This window comes from Etheostoma cragini, chromosome 20, assembly GCF_013103735.1.
Source record: "Etheostoma cragini isolate CJK2018 chromosome 20, CSU_Ecrag_1.0, whole genome shotgun sequence".
In the NCBI taxonomy this organism is placed as follows: Eukaryota; Metazoa; Chordata; class Actinopteri; order Perciformes; family Percidae; genus Etheostoma; species Etheostoma cragini.
Window position 1 is genome coordinate 14,638,370 of NC_048426.1, and position 15,495 is coordinate 14,653,864.

General features: G+C 40.6%; 1 protein-coding gene and 1 long non-coding RNA gene across 2 annotated transcripts in view; one reads left to right on the forward strand and one right to left on the reverse strand.

The window, feature by feature from the left end:
* Positions 1 to 7,239: 7,239 nt before the first annotated feature.
* Positions 7,240 to 12,418, reverse strand: otx2b (orthodenticle homeobox 2b). The gene is made up of 4 exons (XM_034858658.1): positions 12,153 to 12,418; positions 10,068 to 10,276; positions 9,376 to 9,527; positions 7,240 to 8,792 (listed from the first exon to the last, which is right to left on the reverse strand). Exons 2-4 carry the CDS (start codon positions 10,162 to 10,164, stop codon positions 8,169 to 8,171), a joined length of 873 nt encoding a protein of 290 aa, XP_034714549.1. The 5' UTR covers positions 10,165 to 10,276; positions 12,153 to 12,418; the 3' UTR covers positions 7,240 to 8,168.
* A 187-nt stretch (positions 12,419 to 12,605) lies between these two features.
* LOC117935974 overlaps positions 12,606 to 15,495 on the forward strand; it is a 4,481-nt gene continuing 1,591 nt past the window's right edge. The window contains exons 1-2 of the long non-coding RNA XR_004654858.1: positions 12,606 to 13,589; positions 14,240 to 14,363. This is a non-coding gene — a long non-coding RNA (uncharacterized LOC117935974). The remainder of the gene's footprint in view (positions 13,590 to 14,239; positions 14,364 to 15,495) is intronic.

Genomic DNA, 15,495 nt, shown 5'->3' on the forward strand with positions numbered 1-15,495 from the left:
GGGGGAGGGATTAAGAGAGGTAAAATTGATCAGAGAAGGAAAGAGTGATTTTGAAGCTGTCAAATTAGCTGTATAAGAGATTTGGCTATCCCTAGAAGATTTCACTTTGAAGAAATTCTTAAGCAATATTAAATGTTTCGCCTGCATTATGAGAAGCCCTTTTTGTCTCTGCGGCCATGTTGGCTCTCTCACCCTAGAGATTTCTTCAACAGGCAACTGTTGCTGTGTTTGCGTGTTCATGCAGTTGGCTTTGTTTTCAACCCAGAATCTAATTTTAATGGTCAAATGTGAGGATTTTTTTAAAAGCCTCTCGTTGTGTTTTGTGCACCTTCTTCGCTGAGTTGTATCTCTTTAATGTGTGTGTGTGTGTGTGAGAGAGAGACCATCAGATGTTCTTGGGCATTTGTGAGAAGATCTCTTTTTTTCTGTGAGGTGATTTTAAAAAGACTTTTTGTTTTGCCTCCAACCTGTAATAAACCAGTTGAAACAGAACAGGGCAGATCTGCTCTTTCAGTTGTGCTCAGAAGCATACAGTGAATGTGGATCAAAAGCATAATAGAATAGGAAATGCACAAATTAAACAAATTTAACGATGGCTCGGTTCCATCAAGTGTCCCAGTAAGCTCAATACCAGAACCTTACTATTTCACCTAAATGGAATGCACGCGATTTTTAATGTTATCAATTATACCTGGGCTTTTTCTTCTGCGACGAGCCAAAATGTCTGCTCTGAAAAAGATTTATTGAGTCTGACGCAGAGTATGGCAACAAACACAGGAGCTCGCAGCACAAAATGTAAAATAGAGCCTTTACAGCAGACGTTGTGGCTCGTCATCACAGGTGTAATTAACGAAAGCTCAGTTCCATACACAATACCTGGACCCTGCAGCCCTCATTAATCAGATTAATTACACCTGTGCTTTTTCTGCTATTACTAATCAAAATATCTGCCAGTATTGCCTTTATTTTCTAACTTTGTAGCTGTCCAAACTGACTGCTTATTCTAACTGGGTTTTGAGTACAGTATTTATATCACTGGAAAAGTGACCAAATGTGCTATATTCAAAGAGGTCAGTATGCATGCTGAATCGGCTTGGTTTTTGAGTTTAGCATTGTTTCTGTGCTGCTGGTAGGAAAGTGTCTCAGTCAGGTTTTGAACTTGTGCGATAGAGATACCTGCTTTCATGTGTTCAAGGCACTTTAAATGAAGGCATACACTTGCGGGCCGTGAATTCAAAAGGCTTAGCTTCTGTGCGATGACACCCTGAAACAGTTCATTGATGTATAACACTCAGTACAATATTGAAATAAGCAAAGAAGAGATTCTGCCTTTGGACTGATTTGCCTTTCCTCCGTCTCTGCACTGGAGCCTAACTAACTGTCCATTTAGGGGGGCTGGGGGGTCTACAAGCTCTAATTGCTTGGATGTAGCTAATTAATTTTAGTTCCTCCTATAGGTCCACTGTCTCACAAGAGAATATTTTTTGCAGGGAATTAGGAGATAGAATGTTTGTTAGAAAGGTGTAGATGATCAGTGAGGCCTCATCACGTGCCCCTGTGTTAATTGTCATGATGAGGAGTCTCGTGGGCTCAGCGGCCTGGTGAGGAGGAGAGAAGGGGGTCTTTCACAGGTAGCAACATTACCATGTGGTTTAGTAGAAACAGGGGGAACCACCACATGTATTTATGTCTAAATAAACCTTAAACATTGTATTATGTTGCTGGTAATTATGAATTACAGCAAGAGAAAGCTTGCCTTTTATGGATTAATTAATTAACATTGTTAAATGTAAGGGGCCAGGCATTAATGTAACATGAGTAAATTGTATTATTGCACTTATTATACTTTTTCTCTTTTGAGATACACTGTAGCTGCTTTTGAAATACCATGTAGCCTGTGGTGCGAATACTGACAGAATGGAGAGAAATTGGCTACGTTCACCATGAGGTCATTCAATTTGTAAGCTATTTGTGATCAAAAGGTGTGTTTGAGGCCGTTAAATGGAGTTTGATCATGGCTTACATGCAATGTCAAATGTCATCTGTTCCTGCTATTTCCCCCATTTTTTGTTAAAAGTAAGTATTAAGCCAGAAGAGGATATCGAAAGCTTCCTATGTAAATGTTGTTAAGTACCACTCATGAAGTTTATTATATACTGTATTGTTTCTGACTCACATTTGATGCCCAAAATCCTCACTCTGCTCTGATACCGTGGGATTTTGAGTGGATTACAGTGGGTTACGTTCATCAGTTCTTTGGCTTAGACCACACAGCCTGATAATGTACATTTTATGGACTAAACCATGCAGAACAATTTTGAACTTGAAGGTTCATTCTTGAACTTTGAAACAGCGGCTTGAAAAAACACATTGTGTGGCCTTTCTACAGCTGAATGTTGAGGGGAATAGCAGGAACAACTAACGTGACGTATGCAACTGAACTGAGCAAAGCCACAGGATTTGGTTGAAAATTTCAGAAACTAAACATAAGCTGGACTTTTGTTGAGGATTTCTCTTTCAACATGTACTGTATATTTTGAGAGGTAAACTCAAGGAGAAATAATTTAACGGTGCACTTTTGACCGCTGATTGCACGTGGCAGATGTGTTTTCTCATATCGTGGCTTTACATTTCACATGCATGTATGACAGAAACCAACATGAGATCTGTCCTGAATTGTGGCTCAATTTAAAATTCAACATTATTAATGACCATAAGTCATCAGTTAAGGGTGAGCATACTTTGTAATATTTCAGCACTGTACTCGTTACCACTCAGCTGTGTGAGGGACAGCACCATTAGGATGAAGTGTAATCCACTATAAAGATATTTCCATTTGTCTAATAAAGAGATTTGTATTAATGGTCAGGGAATATTTAATCCAAGATGTTTGAAAGACACGCAAGCTCAAAATGCATTAACACTACATTTCAGCATGTTAATGTTTTTAGTGTCCTCATGAGCAATGTTGTCATTGAACAAACATTTACTAACTGTATCTGTTATTTTTGTCTTGACATTTGCAAAAAAGTTGATTTGTCATTAATTGTCAAAGTAAAACATTAACGCTTAAAGCAAAAATGTCCTTTTAAATAGGCAGCCTCTTTAATTCTAACTAGGTGAGCTTTAACTAACTAGGTATTAACTTGACCCACAAGCATAGTAATAATGTGTTTTTTAACATATGCTGAGATCTGGTAATCTTCTTATGGGTTTGAAGGTTTTTTTTTATGCGCCCCTGAATAGCTTAACAGAGTAATGGATGGTGTATCCTCATCCATCGCCCTCCTCCCACCTACTATAACTTGAAATAGGCCATCAAGTGGCTAATGAACTGATAAGCCCTCTGTGTCCTGTGGGGCTTATGAACATCATAAGCCAAATGTTTAGGCATATTTGGTGAGACAGTTTTTTTTTTGAAAGAACACTTATGTGGGCAAAGGACCCTGATGAAAAAAATGGCCCTACAGTTATGAGACAGTGTGAGAATGAGCTTAAATAAAGCACTGCAGGTTATGAAAGAACCTATGAAATATTTGGAGTATTTTTTTATTTCTCTGATAGGTTTCACGATGCTTGCTAGTGTAGAAAGAATGTGTGGCCCTTTGCTTCATCAGACCTCCAGCTAGTCAAGCTGCTAGTATCGTTATCAGTTTTGGATCTCTGTAAATCCATGGATTTGTGTGAGCAGTCTGAGAAATTAAAATAACATGCTTTTTACTGCGCTTACTTTAAATCTCTTTAGACTTCATTTTTTAAAACATCTAAATCTGTTATTATGCAGGCTATACAAAACCCTTTTTAATTTAATCTTTGACAAGATTATCAGATTCATTGATGATGTCACAATCTTAAATAATTTCAAAAAATGTCGACTAAGCCTGGATAAGCACTTTCAAGGGGATACTGCTGGATTAGCTTAAAAATATTTGTTTTTGTCTGTTTTTATTTATTGTTGGCACATTTTAATTTTTTTAATTTTTTTTATTACAATGTCTAGCAATAAATGCCCATGCATATACTGTATATATCATGCAACAAGTTGTAAAAATCTAAAAGCAATTTGATAATTTGAATCTAAATGACTGATTCTTTTTTTAGAGCCATAAATACATTTATACAATTTGAACAAACTGTCCCACATTGCCGGCCAGTTTTCAACATCTCTCTAGCTCTCTTTCTCTTTCTCTTTTTCTCATTAATAAACTATTTTTCTGCACATTCATCTCTAAAACTTACACTTTATATTCAATTAAAGTTCCAGCGACAGCAGCGAAAGTATCGTAGCCTAGTTTTACTTGGTTTCAGGAAAAACCTCTACACAGACTTCTGCAGGGCCAACCTTGAGGATATCTCATAATCCCCATATCCTAACTATTGATAGTCCGGGTAATTCCTTTTGATTTTTATAAATACTCGTTCAACCTGCTCTCGTGTCATTTTCATAACTGATGATCATACCCACATTCTTCGTGAGTAATCCCTCGTCCTACCCTGCGTGCGTTGCGGCCTAAACCACCAGCTTTGAACAGGCCGATGGTTTGCGGAGGACTCTGGTCCGGGACCGAGCGGGCAGCCTCCAGACCGGGGGACAAGGGGCTCTGTGCAGCCCGCTGTTAGACAAAAACCAAGAGGGATTATTGCAGCGTCTGTTGGTCCCATATGCTCCTCAGCGCTGCTTTGGTCTTGATTAAAACTCATTGTATGTATGAAGAATTGTGGGGGCCGAATGTCTAATCCTCCTCTTGACTTGTGCACTTTGAAGACACGAGGCACCAAGGTTACAGTAACAAGCGGGGTGAAGCCATTGTTTCAGTTGATACTGGATGTGTCAGTGAGCATTGATTAGGGCCATGTGGGTGCATTGTAACGTTGTGTGTGACTCTTTGTGTTACATCTTTACATCACATCATAAGAGCCTCCTTCATTGGCTGTCCGCAGTAAGACGAACTTTACGCATGTGGTCCATATTCCTCACCAGCTATCATTGAGAGGGGAATTGTTTACATATGAGCTACATTTCTACATTTGTTCCTTCTCGTCCTCCAACTTTTTCATGATTCTACCTCGATTCAGTCACTGATGCATCAGTCGTTACAGATAGGAGTTTTTCTGCAGCTGACATTTAAAAGTGACCCTGCAGCCGAAAACTTTTTCTTTTTTTTCTCTTTTTCTCTAGCAGTCTAGATGGATGAGTTGTTGACACTGAGAGGAGACGCGTCTCATGAATATTCAGGCTTCTGTCAGCCCGGGCTTTTGTTTCCAAGTTCAATTGTTGCATTGTTTTTATCTCCATAACAATGCGTATGCGTGTTGCTAAACTTGGCGTTGTATTGTGGCGAAATAACTGATGTTTGAATATTAGAACGCGAAAATCGGCCTTTGTGATCAATTAAAAGAACATCACCAGCAGCACTCGGCTGTAACAGCTACTTCTGTTTCACCCTTGAATAAGTTATAGATACGGGCTATTGTGGAATTAAGTCTTTCAAACGTACAACCCTAACACACACACACACACACACACACACACACACACACACACACACACACACACACACAGACCTATTTTTCTGTCCACGCAGGAGTGGAAGCGAAGTCGCTCTTCTCTTTAACGCTTCGATTATTTCAGGCAACGCTTTTTAATTAGTGTGCACTTTTAGCGGTGACTCCAATGAAAGAGAGATTATTGGCAATGTCAAGGATGCTAATTGAATGTTGGACTTCTAACAATTAGCCCACTGCAGAGCCATGTCGACTCATTAGAGATCCCAGAGCCGCTCTCACTTTATTTCCCCCTGTCGTCCAGAAGCTGTCAGCAACGTTGGACTTGAGAGTTGGAGCCAAAAAAAGTCGATACAAACAAACCGTCTTTAAAAAAAAAAAAATAACAACAACCTTAACGTTCTGACTCCTCAGATTTATTTGAAGAAGCTTCTTTGCACTGGAGTTAAAAAATAACTTATTTATCATGACGAGTAATGTGCAAAGAAACTCATTCCCCTCATGCAGCATTTCGGGGAGAACGTTATAATCCCGTGTAAAGTATTTTAAAGTCATCTACACACTTGATAGCCCAAATAAGAACTTTACATGGATATTATTGTGAGGCTTTCTTGAGTTCAGGTTCAGAAATACAACACACACTGTTGCTTTAAGCAGTGACTGGAGGTTTTAGTGCCGAGTTTCTGCAGGTTTATTCCTTAGATTACTTTTTTTTTTTGGTCACGACCCAGCTTCCTGTTTACAGAAATGATCACACACTGCCAACTGCCAAATAAATCATGAGCAAAACGAATATCTGCAGTGATATTCAGTTAATTCTTCTACTTTGTTGTTCTGCAGTGTTTCTCCTTCCGATGCATTTTAGGCCTACACAATATGTAATTAAAGCGAATGCATCGCAGTTTCTTGTGATGTTGAAATATCCACGTGTGTACGTTTTTCCTTGTTAGGTGAAATATTAAGGTTCCATATTAGATCTCACATTTGGGGATCGGTCGTGTAAACCCATGCTGTGGGCTTTGAATGGGACCGGTGCTGAACCTGCGCCCCAGAGAAACCCCCGCCGGTGAAATATTGGGATTAGCATCTCTTGGAGGCCGGGATTAAACACTGCTTTCTCAAACCACACACTCTCTTTGTTAAGACTATCTCAATTGAACTGCCGGAAACTAAGATATGGAAAAATACGCCACCCGAGCAGGGGATAAACCATGACCCTATATTCATTTTTTTAGTTCAGCGATTGACTAATTTGAATTTTTTTCGTTAAGAGACCTTGTTCCTTAATCACTATATAACTATACAATATAATAGACACTAGAGATGTGTTAATATAGGCGTGTTGATAACATCACAGTAGTGATGCATGGGGAAAGAGTGGTCGCCCTGCTGATGTAAGTGACGGTAATTATTGGTCTAATTAACCTTTTAAAAACAGGTTCAGGTATTCTCAGTAAATCAGTGGATTTTTTTTCCTTTTAGTTGCCCCCAAATATTGACTGATTTTTGAAGTTTGGCGTTTTTTATATATAAATCACAGCCATTATTAGAAGTTGTGTTATTTCGTTTTTTTTTTATTGTACTGTAATTTAAATAAACCATATAAAATACCCACTATTAGTTTCGCTCCCAGTGAGTGTCTGTCACTTCGCTCATTCTGGGTTTTCTCTCCTCGGCGTCCACGCAGACACCACACACATGCACGCACACACAGATTGTTTCTTGATGAAAGAGTAAGCTCACAGGACCTTTATTCATGTCTTTTCAGCGGTGAGGTCACACCATCTTTGGAGCCAGTAAAGGATCCACAATCACCGTGTGTTGAGATCAATGGGGGGGAGCAAGTGTGGAGCTCTCAGCAGCCGAGAGTCATTTCCAGTATGGCTAAGTCTTAATTATTACTACCATGTGCTTGGAAAGTCTTGTCTCTTTTTTTGTAATGCCGGCCATTCAACCATCTTTCGTTGTTCCAAAAAAGTTAGAAATCTATTAAAATCACAGCAGAGAGTCTGATGCGAGGGGGCTCACAAATTGCATACAATACAACAGATCACAGTTTAGAAGGCTAGCACAGATAAAAAAAACAAAAAACCAAACACATATGTACCATTTATATAAGACACACACTGATTGTCTCTTAGAAACTACATATTGATTCCTTATAAACACTTTTTTTCTTAAATAAAGTAGTGCATCCATGTCCACACACCATCCCCATGTCTCTGCCAGCAGGTCGGCAGAGTCGTGTAGGAAGCTTTAAAGGAGGCCTGTCCAGCCCGAGCACTTCACCTGGAGAATTCACGTGAGTTCTGTTCTTGGATAAACATTAGTTCCGTGGCTGTTTTCTTTCAGAGTCCACTCTTTGTTGCCCTCAACAGGTGTTCTTATACGCATAGAGGCACTCACTGACAGACATGGATGAAGGGCTACAACCTGTGAATGAACGGGGGGGAAAACTGCCAGTGCTAAAATAAATTAAACCTCTCCTTTAGGAGGACCAAAGACCATCATGCCAAAAACCCGAGACCCCTGAGAGCCCTGCCCTGCCTCGCCGAGCCCGACTGACATTTGAACCAGTCCGATGTGTTTTATTGAGGGATGGCAGCGCCGTGTCTGATGTGATCGTCACTGTTTGTGCACTTTTTGACAGCTGATTGCTCTGTTCACAGGACCTGGAATTTCCACGAGGAAGTTTGATCCTTGTAATCCAAGCAATCGGCATTGAAGTTCAGCTTCCACGACGCCGCTTGGTCCTTATAATCCAAGCAGTCCGCTGTGGAGTTGAAGCCCAGGCCGGACGTCGCGTAGCCCTGGGTGGAGAGGGACGCCGGGGACTGGTTCAGATGGCTTGTGACCGCGTTTGTGCTCATCGGACTGAGAGTTGAGCCAGGGCCTGATAACTGGTGGTGCATGGGAGTGAGGTAAGAGCCGCAGTCCATGCCGCCGAAGTAGGACGTCGAGCCGGCGTAGCTCTGGCTGTAGCCCGAGGCCTGGGTGTAGGTCATGGGATAAGACCTCTGCATGCAGGAGGAGGAGGTAGACAGGGGGTCTGAGAGCGGAGAGATGGACGCAGGGCTCCAGATGGACACTGGTGCGGTGGTGGTGGAGATGGCGGGGACTGTGGTGGTGCTGGTGGGGGGCGTGAACTGACCACTGGCCCCGCTCTCTGAGCTCACTTCTCTGGTTGGGGAACTTTTCTTTTTGGCAGGTCGCACCTTGTTCTGGCCCCCGTTCTGCTGCTGCTGCTGCTGCTGGCGACATTTTGCCCGCCGGTTCTTAAACCAGACCTGGAAGAGTCGCATAATGGCACACGTTATTGTCGAGATCCCTTAATCACAGTGTAAATACAACCTAAACACATAGAGCGCAACCTGTTAATTCCTTTTTATCAATCTATGTGAACAACGAGGGATTCGTTTGTTTTCAGTCCAAATCATTGTTATTTAGACTTTTTCCTCAAAGCACATTTTTGGTACCAGTGGACTGATCGGCCTCATTTCATTGCTCAAAATCTCGAAAATTGAATCTACCGTTAAGTGGAATTATCTCACCCCACTGGCAGTTTTTCACTTGATTTATGGAAGACAAAATGCTAAGCCTTTAAAATAGTGTCAGTCAAGGGCGAGAATGCGAGTTTTTTTGCAGTGCAGATGTAAAATAGAATTTTTTTTTCACAAATCCTATGCTACATAATTATTTTATTGAAATTGTTAGATCTGTACGATAGCTGTTTAATAATTCGAATGTTTTAAAAATGTGTTAGACCTATAGTGTCACTTTGCTTTCTTGTCTCACAGACAAGTTTTTTTTATACCTAAAATACTAAAATATACTCAATTTCCAAATATGCAGATTTTCCGGTTCACTCACCTGTACTCGGGACTCAGGTAGATTGATTTTCAGCGCCACTTCTTCGCGCATGAATATGTCCGGGTAGCGAGTTTTGGCGAACAATGCCTCCAAAACGTCGAGCTGTGCGCGCGTAAAAGTAGTCCTCTCTCGCCTCTGCTTCCGTGGCGTTGCTGCAATTAAAAGAAAAATATAAATCAAATAAAACATGTTACATATGTGTCAATTTGAAAAAACAACGTACAAGCAAGTCAAATGATCAAAAGTAATCAAATGCAGATTCATAACAGAGTGTTTATTGTTGTTGCGTAATTACGCACGAGTCCTGTGTGACCAAGACGCCGGTGGCAAATTCAAACACTCGACGTAGTTAAGTCTAATCTGCCAAAATATTATGCAGTTTGCGCAAAAATCACAGCAATTTTCCAGAAAATAATTTGAAAGGCATATTTACTGAAATTTATTAAAAATAAAATCACACGAGGAGACTGTTCCCTTCAAGTGGAGTGCTTTGGCGCAGGAAGTTTTGTAACATGACCTACTTATTTTAATGATTTTGTTTTAGCAATAAATATTATTAGTCTGTATCTCCCACAATTTAGAAGTCCTTATTAGAAGTTTTGAAATAGATGCTGATTATTCCCACTCCATTAAGTGTGTAGCCCCAAGCCATAACAGTTTTTTTTTTTTATTACGTTAAAGTTTGAACCCACCTGGATAGCCCACTGATGGATGCAAAAGGTCCATTCCGGAAGTAGTTAAGCTGAGGCCATTGACTGTGTAAGGTGGTTGCTTTAAATACGACATCATGCTAATGTTTGTCTGAGGGCTGAAGTTGGAGAAAATTTTGAAAGATTGATGGAGCTCCCGATATGTACTTGGTGTCCTCTGTTCGCCGTGTGGTCCGTGTTACACCGGGCACCTGTTCCAGAAACGACAAGAGAAAAAGACTGTGATGAAGATGAAGAGATGTTTGATCTGGTTCCATGGCCCTCTCTCCAAAGCGCAGGGCTCTACCCGTTTGCACCAACCACATCTCCAGCTGTCCTCTCCACAACCCCCACCCCTCCCGCAAACAAAAAGCAGTACACAGGCACTATAATCGCAACAAGTCACTTGACACTTTAAATATTGACTTTGGTGTGTGAAATACAACAAAATAAATATGGGAATGTTACGTTAACTATTTTACGTTAAGATTAGTTTATAAATGTAAACTGGAAATCAGTGGGATTTGAAGGCTGAAACTGAATCGATTTTCTTTTTTTTATGAAACACGCACAGTCAACATGAATAATCATAATCAATTTAAGACGACCAACCTTTAAAATAATCTTCTTAGTCGTTAAGAAATCCTGAATAAAAATGGCGTCTAGTACATTTTTTTTTAAAGATTGATGAATTTTCAAGGCACTTTAGAGTGAAAACTAAACAACAACAAAAAAAGATGATTTGGTGCAGAGAAGATTCAATTTAGTATAATAAGAAACGTGCTTCCATAGTGAAGAGTTGTTCAAACTGAAATAAATGTGCTCTGAGATGTTGATTGGTAAATGGGATTGCTGTCACTTCAACTTCAGTGACCCTCACCGTTATCCCCACTGCGCGTCTTGATTAGTTGCATTTTTTCCTCCAATATCCAACGGTTTTAACCCCCTCATCCCAATCTGTCACACTTAAAACACACCCGTCTACCAGTTGCACACACCCGCTCAATAATAACCACCCTGTCCAAGAATTAATTATGATAAATGTTGTTTCTGTTGATGAATTAACGAGATAATCCAAGTGGCATCTAAGCGGAGCTGCAGTTTGGTATCAACAGCCCAGTGCTCCAGGCTCCTTAAAATGATGCTGTGAATTGTACTTATATTATCTTTTAGTATGAAGTTAGTAATTATCAGCACTTTACAGAAAGAAAAATGGAATTACGGAGGAGTGTAAATCTTATAAATGTTTATTTAATCCAGCTAAACTTTAATTTTAGACGCACATATAAATGTAATCTTGTCACCAGACCCTTAAAACACGATTGAAACATATGAAATGTGAGGTGTTGGTTTATTGTCCTCTAAATGATCTGTCTCTGGAGGCAGAGGACAGCCAGCAGAGAGAAAAGTCTCCGAGACATTTGATTTGATATTAGGCCCAAATATTCTTTCTTTTCAGTGCAGCTTCCAGTCTCAGGCCTTCCCAATTATCCATTTTTGTCGCATTATTCCCTGAGGAAATTCATGTCGAGGACATAGTGGGCAGTAACTGCATTAGGGCTTCGTTTGAAGTTGAAACTTTCCTCCACTGAATGTGGACACGGTGTCCTCGCTAGCAGCACTGGCTTCAGTCAGTGAGAGTGGGACATTTGTAAAACACGAGCTCCATGAATCACACCGTCATTATAAAAGACAAATATAACATCTGGAAAGCTTTAATTTAGCCGTGAATTGTCTTTGTTTCCATAAGCAGACTATCATGATGAAGCCTTCATCTGCAGCCTCCTCACTGCCATTTCTCAGAGCTTCTTTGTGGCTTTTATTTTAAGACCAGTACTACTGTTGAAACGTTGCAATCCGTTTTTGAAGAAGGAAATATTTATTAAGCTTTTTACATGTGGTTTTATAACTGGTGTGATACCTTTTCGATTTATACTTTTTATTTCTTTGACTCTATCAATATTCCTTATTTCTATGGGCTAATACTAATGGAAATAATAACATCAATACAATTATCGACGAGTTTAATAATAATAATAATAATTATAATAATTATAATAGGCTACTAGTAATTAAAGTCAAACTTACCCTGGTATCGATGACAGTAAAGTTCTTTGTCTACTTGGTTTCCTCCGAGAGAAATAATAAAGCTCAGTGCAGATGAACAGCGTCCTGGCGCATAAAGACCCCAAACCCAACCAAAATCAGAAAGACTCGTTTTCTTCTTCAGTGGTGGAGCAACTGCGCGGATAAAAAGTTAAACGTTGAGCGCGTGCATCAGGTTAAGAAGCGGTGCGACAGCAGCGGAGTGATGGAGGAGGCTGCATGTACGCCTTTAGCATGTGTTGGTGTGTTGTGAGTGAAGTGGTTCGAGTTGGATTTTGTACAAACTGCCAGCCAATGGGAGCCGCAGGACTGAGCTGAGGTCTGTCTCTGTCTAAGTCTCTTCCACCGGTAGGGAGGACGAGGATTTTTTTTTTTTCTCCCTTTTTTTTTCTTCTTCTGGGAAACAAATGTCTCCAGCTACTTTTTGACGCACAGTCCTCAGCCAATGGCAGCAAGAGGGCAACTGACAACAACCCCATCCCACCGCAGAGAGGGTACATTGATAAGAAATCAACGGTGTGCCGGCGGATGTCGGGCAGTGGAGTTTAAACCGAGAAAAAAGTCAGTTTAGCCATCTTTTTATGACATTTTATATTCGACGTGGCTGTTACCCAGTGGATGCATTAAACTAAGGAAAGTCCCACGGAGACGTAGCGGGTGATATATGCGCAAATAAAGAGTTTTCTGAAAACATAATGTATGCACACACAATAATAGTGAATACCTAGTGCTTATTCTCATTTAAATGTACAGGCCTATGCATATCTATATCTTAGTGCATTTTCACCGAGTGCGCATAAAAGTCATCCAGTAATGTTATTTCTATTTTTCAGATTGACATTTCAATAGTTCCAGACAATCGAGGAAAATCAAATCATCCTAACATGAATCTGCGGACTCGATGAGGCACCGAACAAAACAAATTATATAAAAAAAATAACTGTTTTATAATTCTGTATGCTGTTAAACACTGTGTAAAAAATAAACGTGACAAAAAGACAGTGGGGGGAAATCGCCTGGACTGAAGCTGGGCTCTCCATGTGAAGGCTGCACTGTCCTCTCACATTCCAGCGCGTCGCAAACAAGGGGGATTTAGAGCGACTTATTTTCTTAAAAGTGTCCTCCCATCCGCAGAGCCCGCCAGTCTGCTCACACCAGCCTGATACGGGGCCTGCACCCAAATTCACCCAGAATATTTACTGGGGAGCTCCCACCGAAAGACACCGAGCAGCCGAGGACTATTTAAAGGCACCGGGAGCGGCAGTGTGCATGCACCCGGAGATGAGGAGAAATTAAAAAAGAAAGAAGGAGGGGTGGGGGGGAGAGAGACAAATATAGGCCGGTACAGCTAATGGAGACTTACACTTATATCACCTGGCACGCGTTCTGCAAGAAGACGATGGGAAGATAAATATGAAGGTAGGCCTGTTTTATTTTAGATTTGATTCATTTAATTGTGGAAGTTTTGTTTTGTGACACTGTAGCATGTAGTAGGCTGTTAATAATAACAGAAACAATATTAAAAATACAATTAATATATCGTTTAAAAAAATGTGATATTATTATAGCCATTAAGTTCAGGATTCACATGATTTTTTATTTGCAGGAGGACTATGTCACTTGAATTTTGAACCTGCGTGCCCATTTCAGAATAATATGCCTAAGGTTTTTGTCACGGCTTGGTAAATGTATCATCTTAAGAGGCTTTGAAGAACACCTACACACACACACACACACACACACACACACACACACACACACACACACACACACACACACACACACACACACACACACACACACACACAGACAGACAGACAGCGGACACACCCGCTCACTTCAAACAGATTTGAATATTGATTTAGATTTATAAACACAGGCACACCGTGGGTCTTATGAATCGTCATTTTGCCTTTCTGTGCCTGTGTAGAAGGCCAGAGTCAAAGGTGCAGTGACAGCTGTTGGGAGAACTGGTTTTTACTCAGAGCAGAGATGCAGCCTACTGGGACAAACACAAACTAGTACAAAATGTGTCAACTTTTCTCACTCAGTGACATCTCGTTTGACAGATTTCGATGAAAGGAAGCGGCAGAATGGATCATAACCCCGGATTTCTTATAAAAACCATCCGCAGAGGAAAAGTTTGGCTGTGCGTCTGTGAGACTGTTTGGAGACGAGGAACAACACATCCAGGTATTCCTGTTTCCCTGTTTGTTATCTATGGTGTGTTTTTATTTATGTTTTTAATGCCGGATGATACAAATTGCCGGATGACCTATTATCATCTAACAGGATGGAAACAGTGGAGTAAAACCACATGAACTCACCTGTTTCTGTTGGTTTAACATGAATGTCATGTAGGATAGCATAGAGGGCAGCTTCAAACGTGTGGAAAGATCAAGTATTGGGTATGGATGTTTAATTATGTTACTGTTTGCTTTATGACCATCACAAAGGTCACGGTTTAGCCTTTCCACCGCCACCAGACTCCAGCCAAAAATCAACGTGTCTAGCGCCGGATGTAAAGTTGAAATGAATAGGCAAGAGACTGACAAATGTTCTCTACTCACGCCGGAGCACCTCGGCTCCATAAGAGGATCTTTTCAGAATGCAACATTGGAATAATTAGCTTGCAGCTTAAAAACTACATTTTTCGAAAAACTCGTGAATATTTCCTCACATTTTAGCAGCTGCGTGGTATTGTACTCTAACGCGAGACGTTCAAACTGCTGCGTGGAAAATCATGACGCGTGATGCAGTTATCTGCTGGATCTCACCGTTTAAATTGCTAAATAATTTATTACAGTGTAAAGCCAGGCCCTCCGCAGGGACTTTGTATCTTAAAAGGACGTTTAAAGGAGAAGGAGTTAAACGCCTCTGGCGAGCAGGCTCCCACTGACTCCCGGCTAATTGACGACGACGACGGCTTTTATCTCCGCCTCTCCTCCACTCAACCTGAGGCTGAGGATTTCACCAGGCCTGGTCCGACCAGTTAATGCGTAGCCATACATCTTCACTAATGCATTGCAAAGGCATGGATGTTTGACCCTCGTTTGATAGCTTTGAATAGAAAATTCTTGTTTCAAGATTGGATAAATTTCCGGGCTGGCAGCCCCCTTCTCCCCCTGCTCTTCGCCTTATCCAGACATAAAACCAAATTATCAATACATTATTCCATGGATAAATGTACGTTTAAAAAAACAATTACATGGAACAAATAAAAACACAACAGGCAGAACATTCAATGTGGGTTCTTTTGTAAAATAAATCACAAATATGGATAGTTTTCAGAATTTAAAGCAACACATTTCCCATATACTGTATG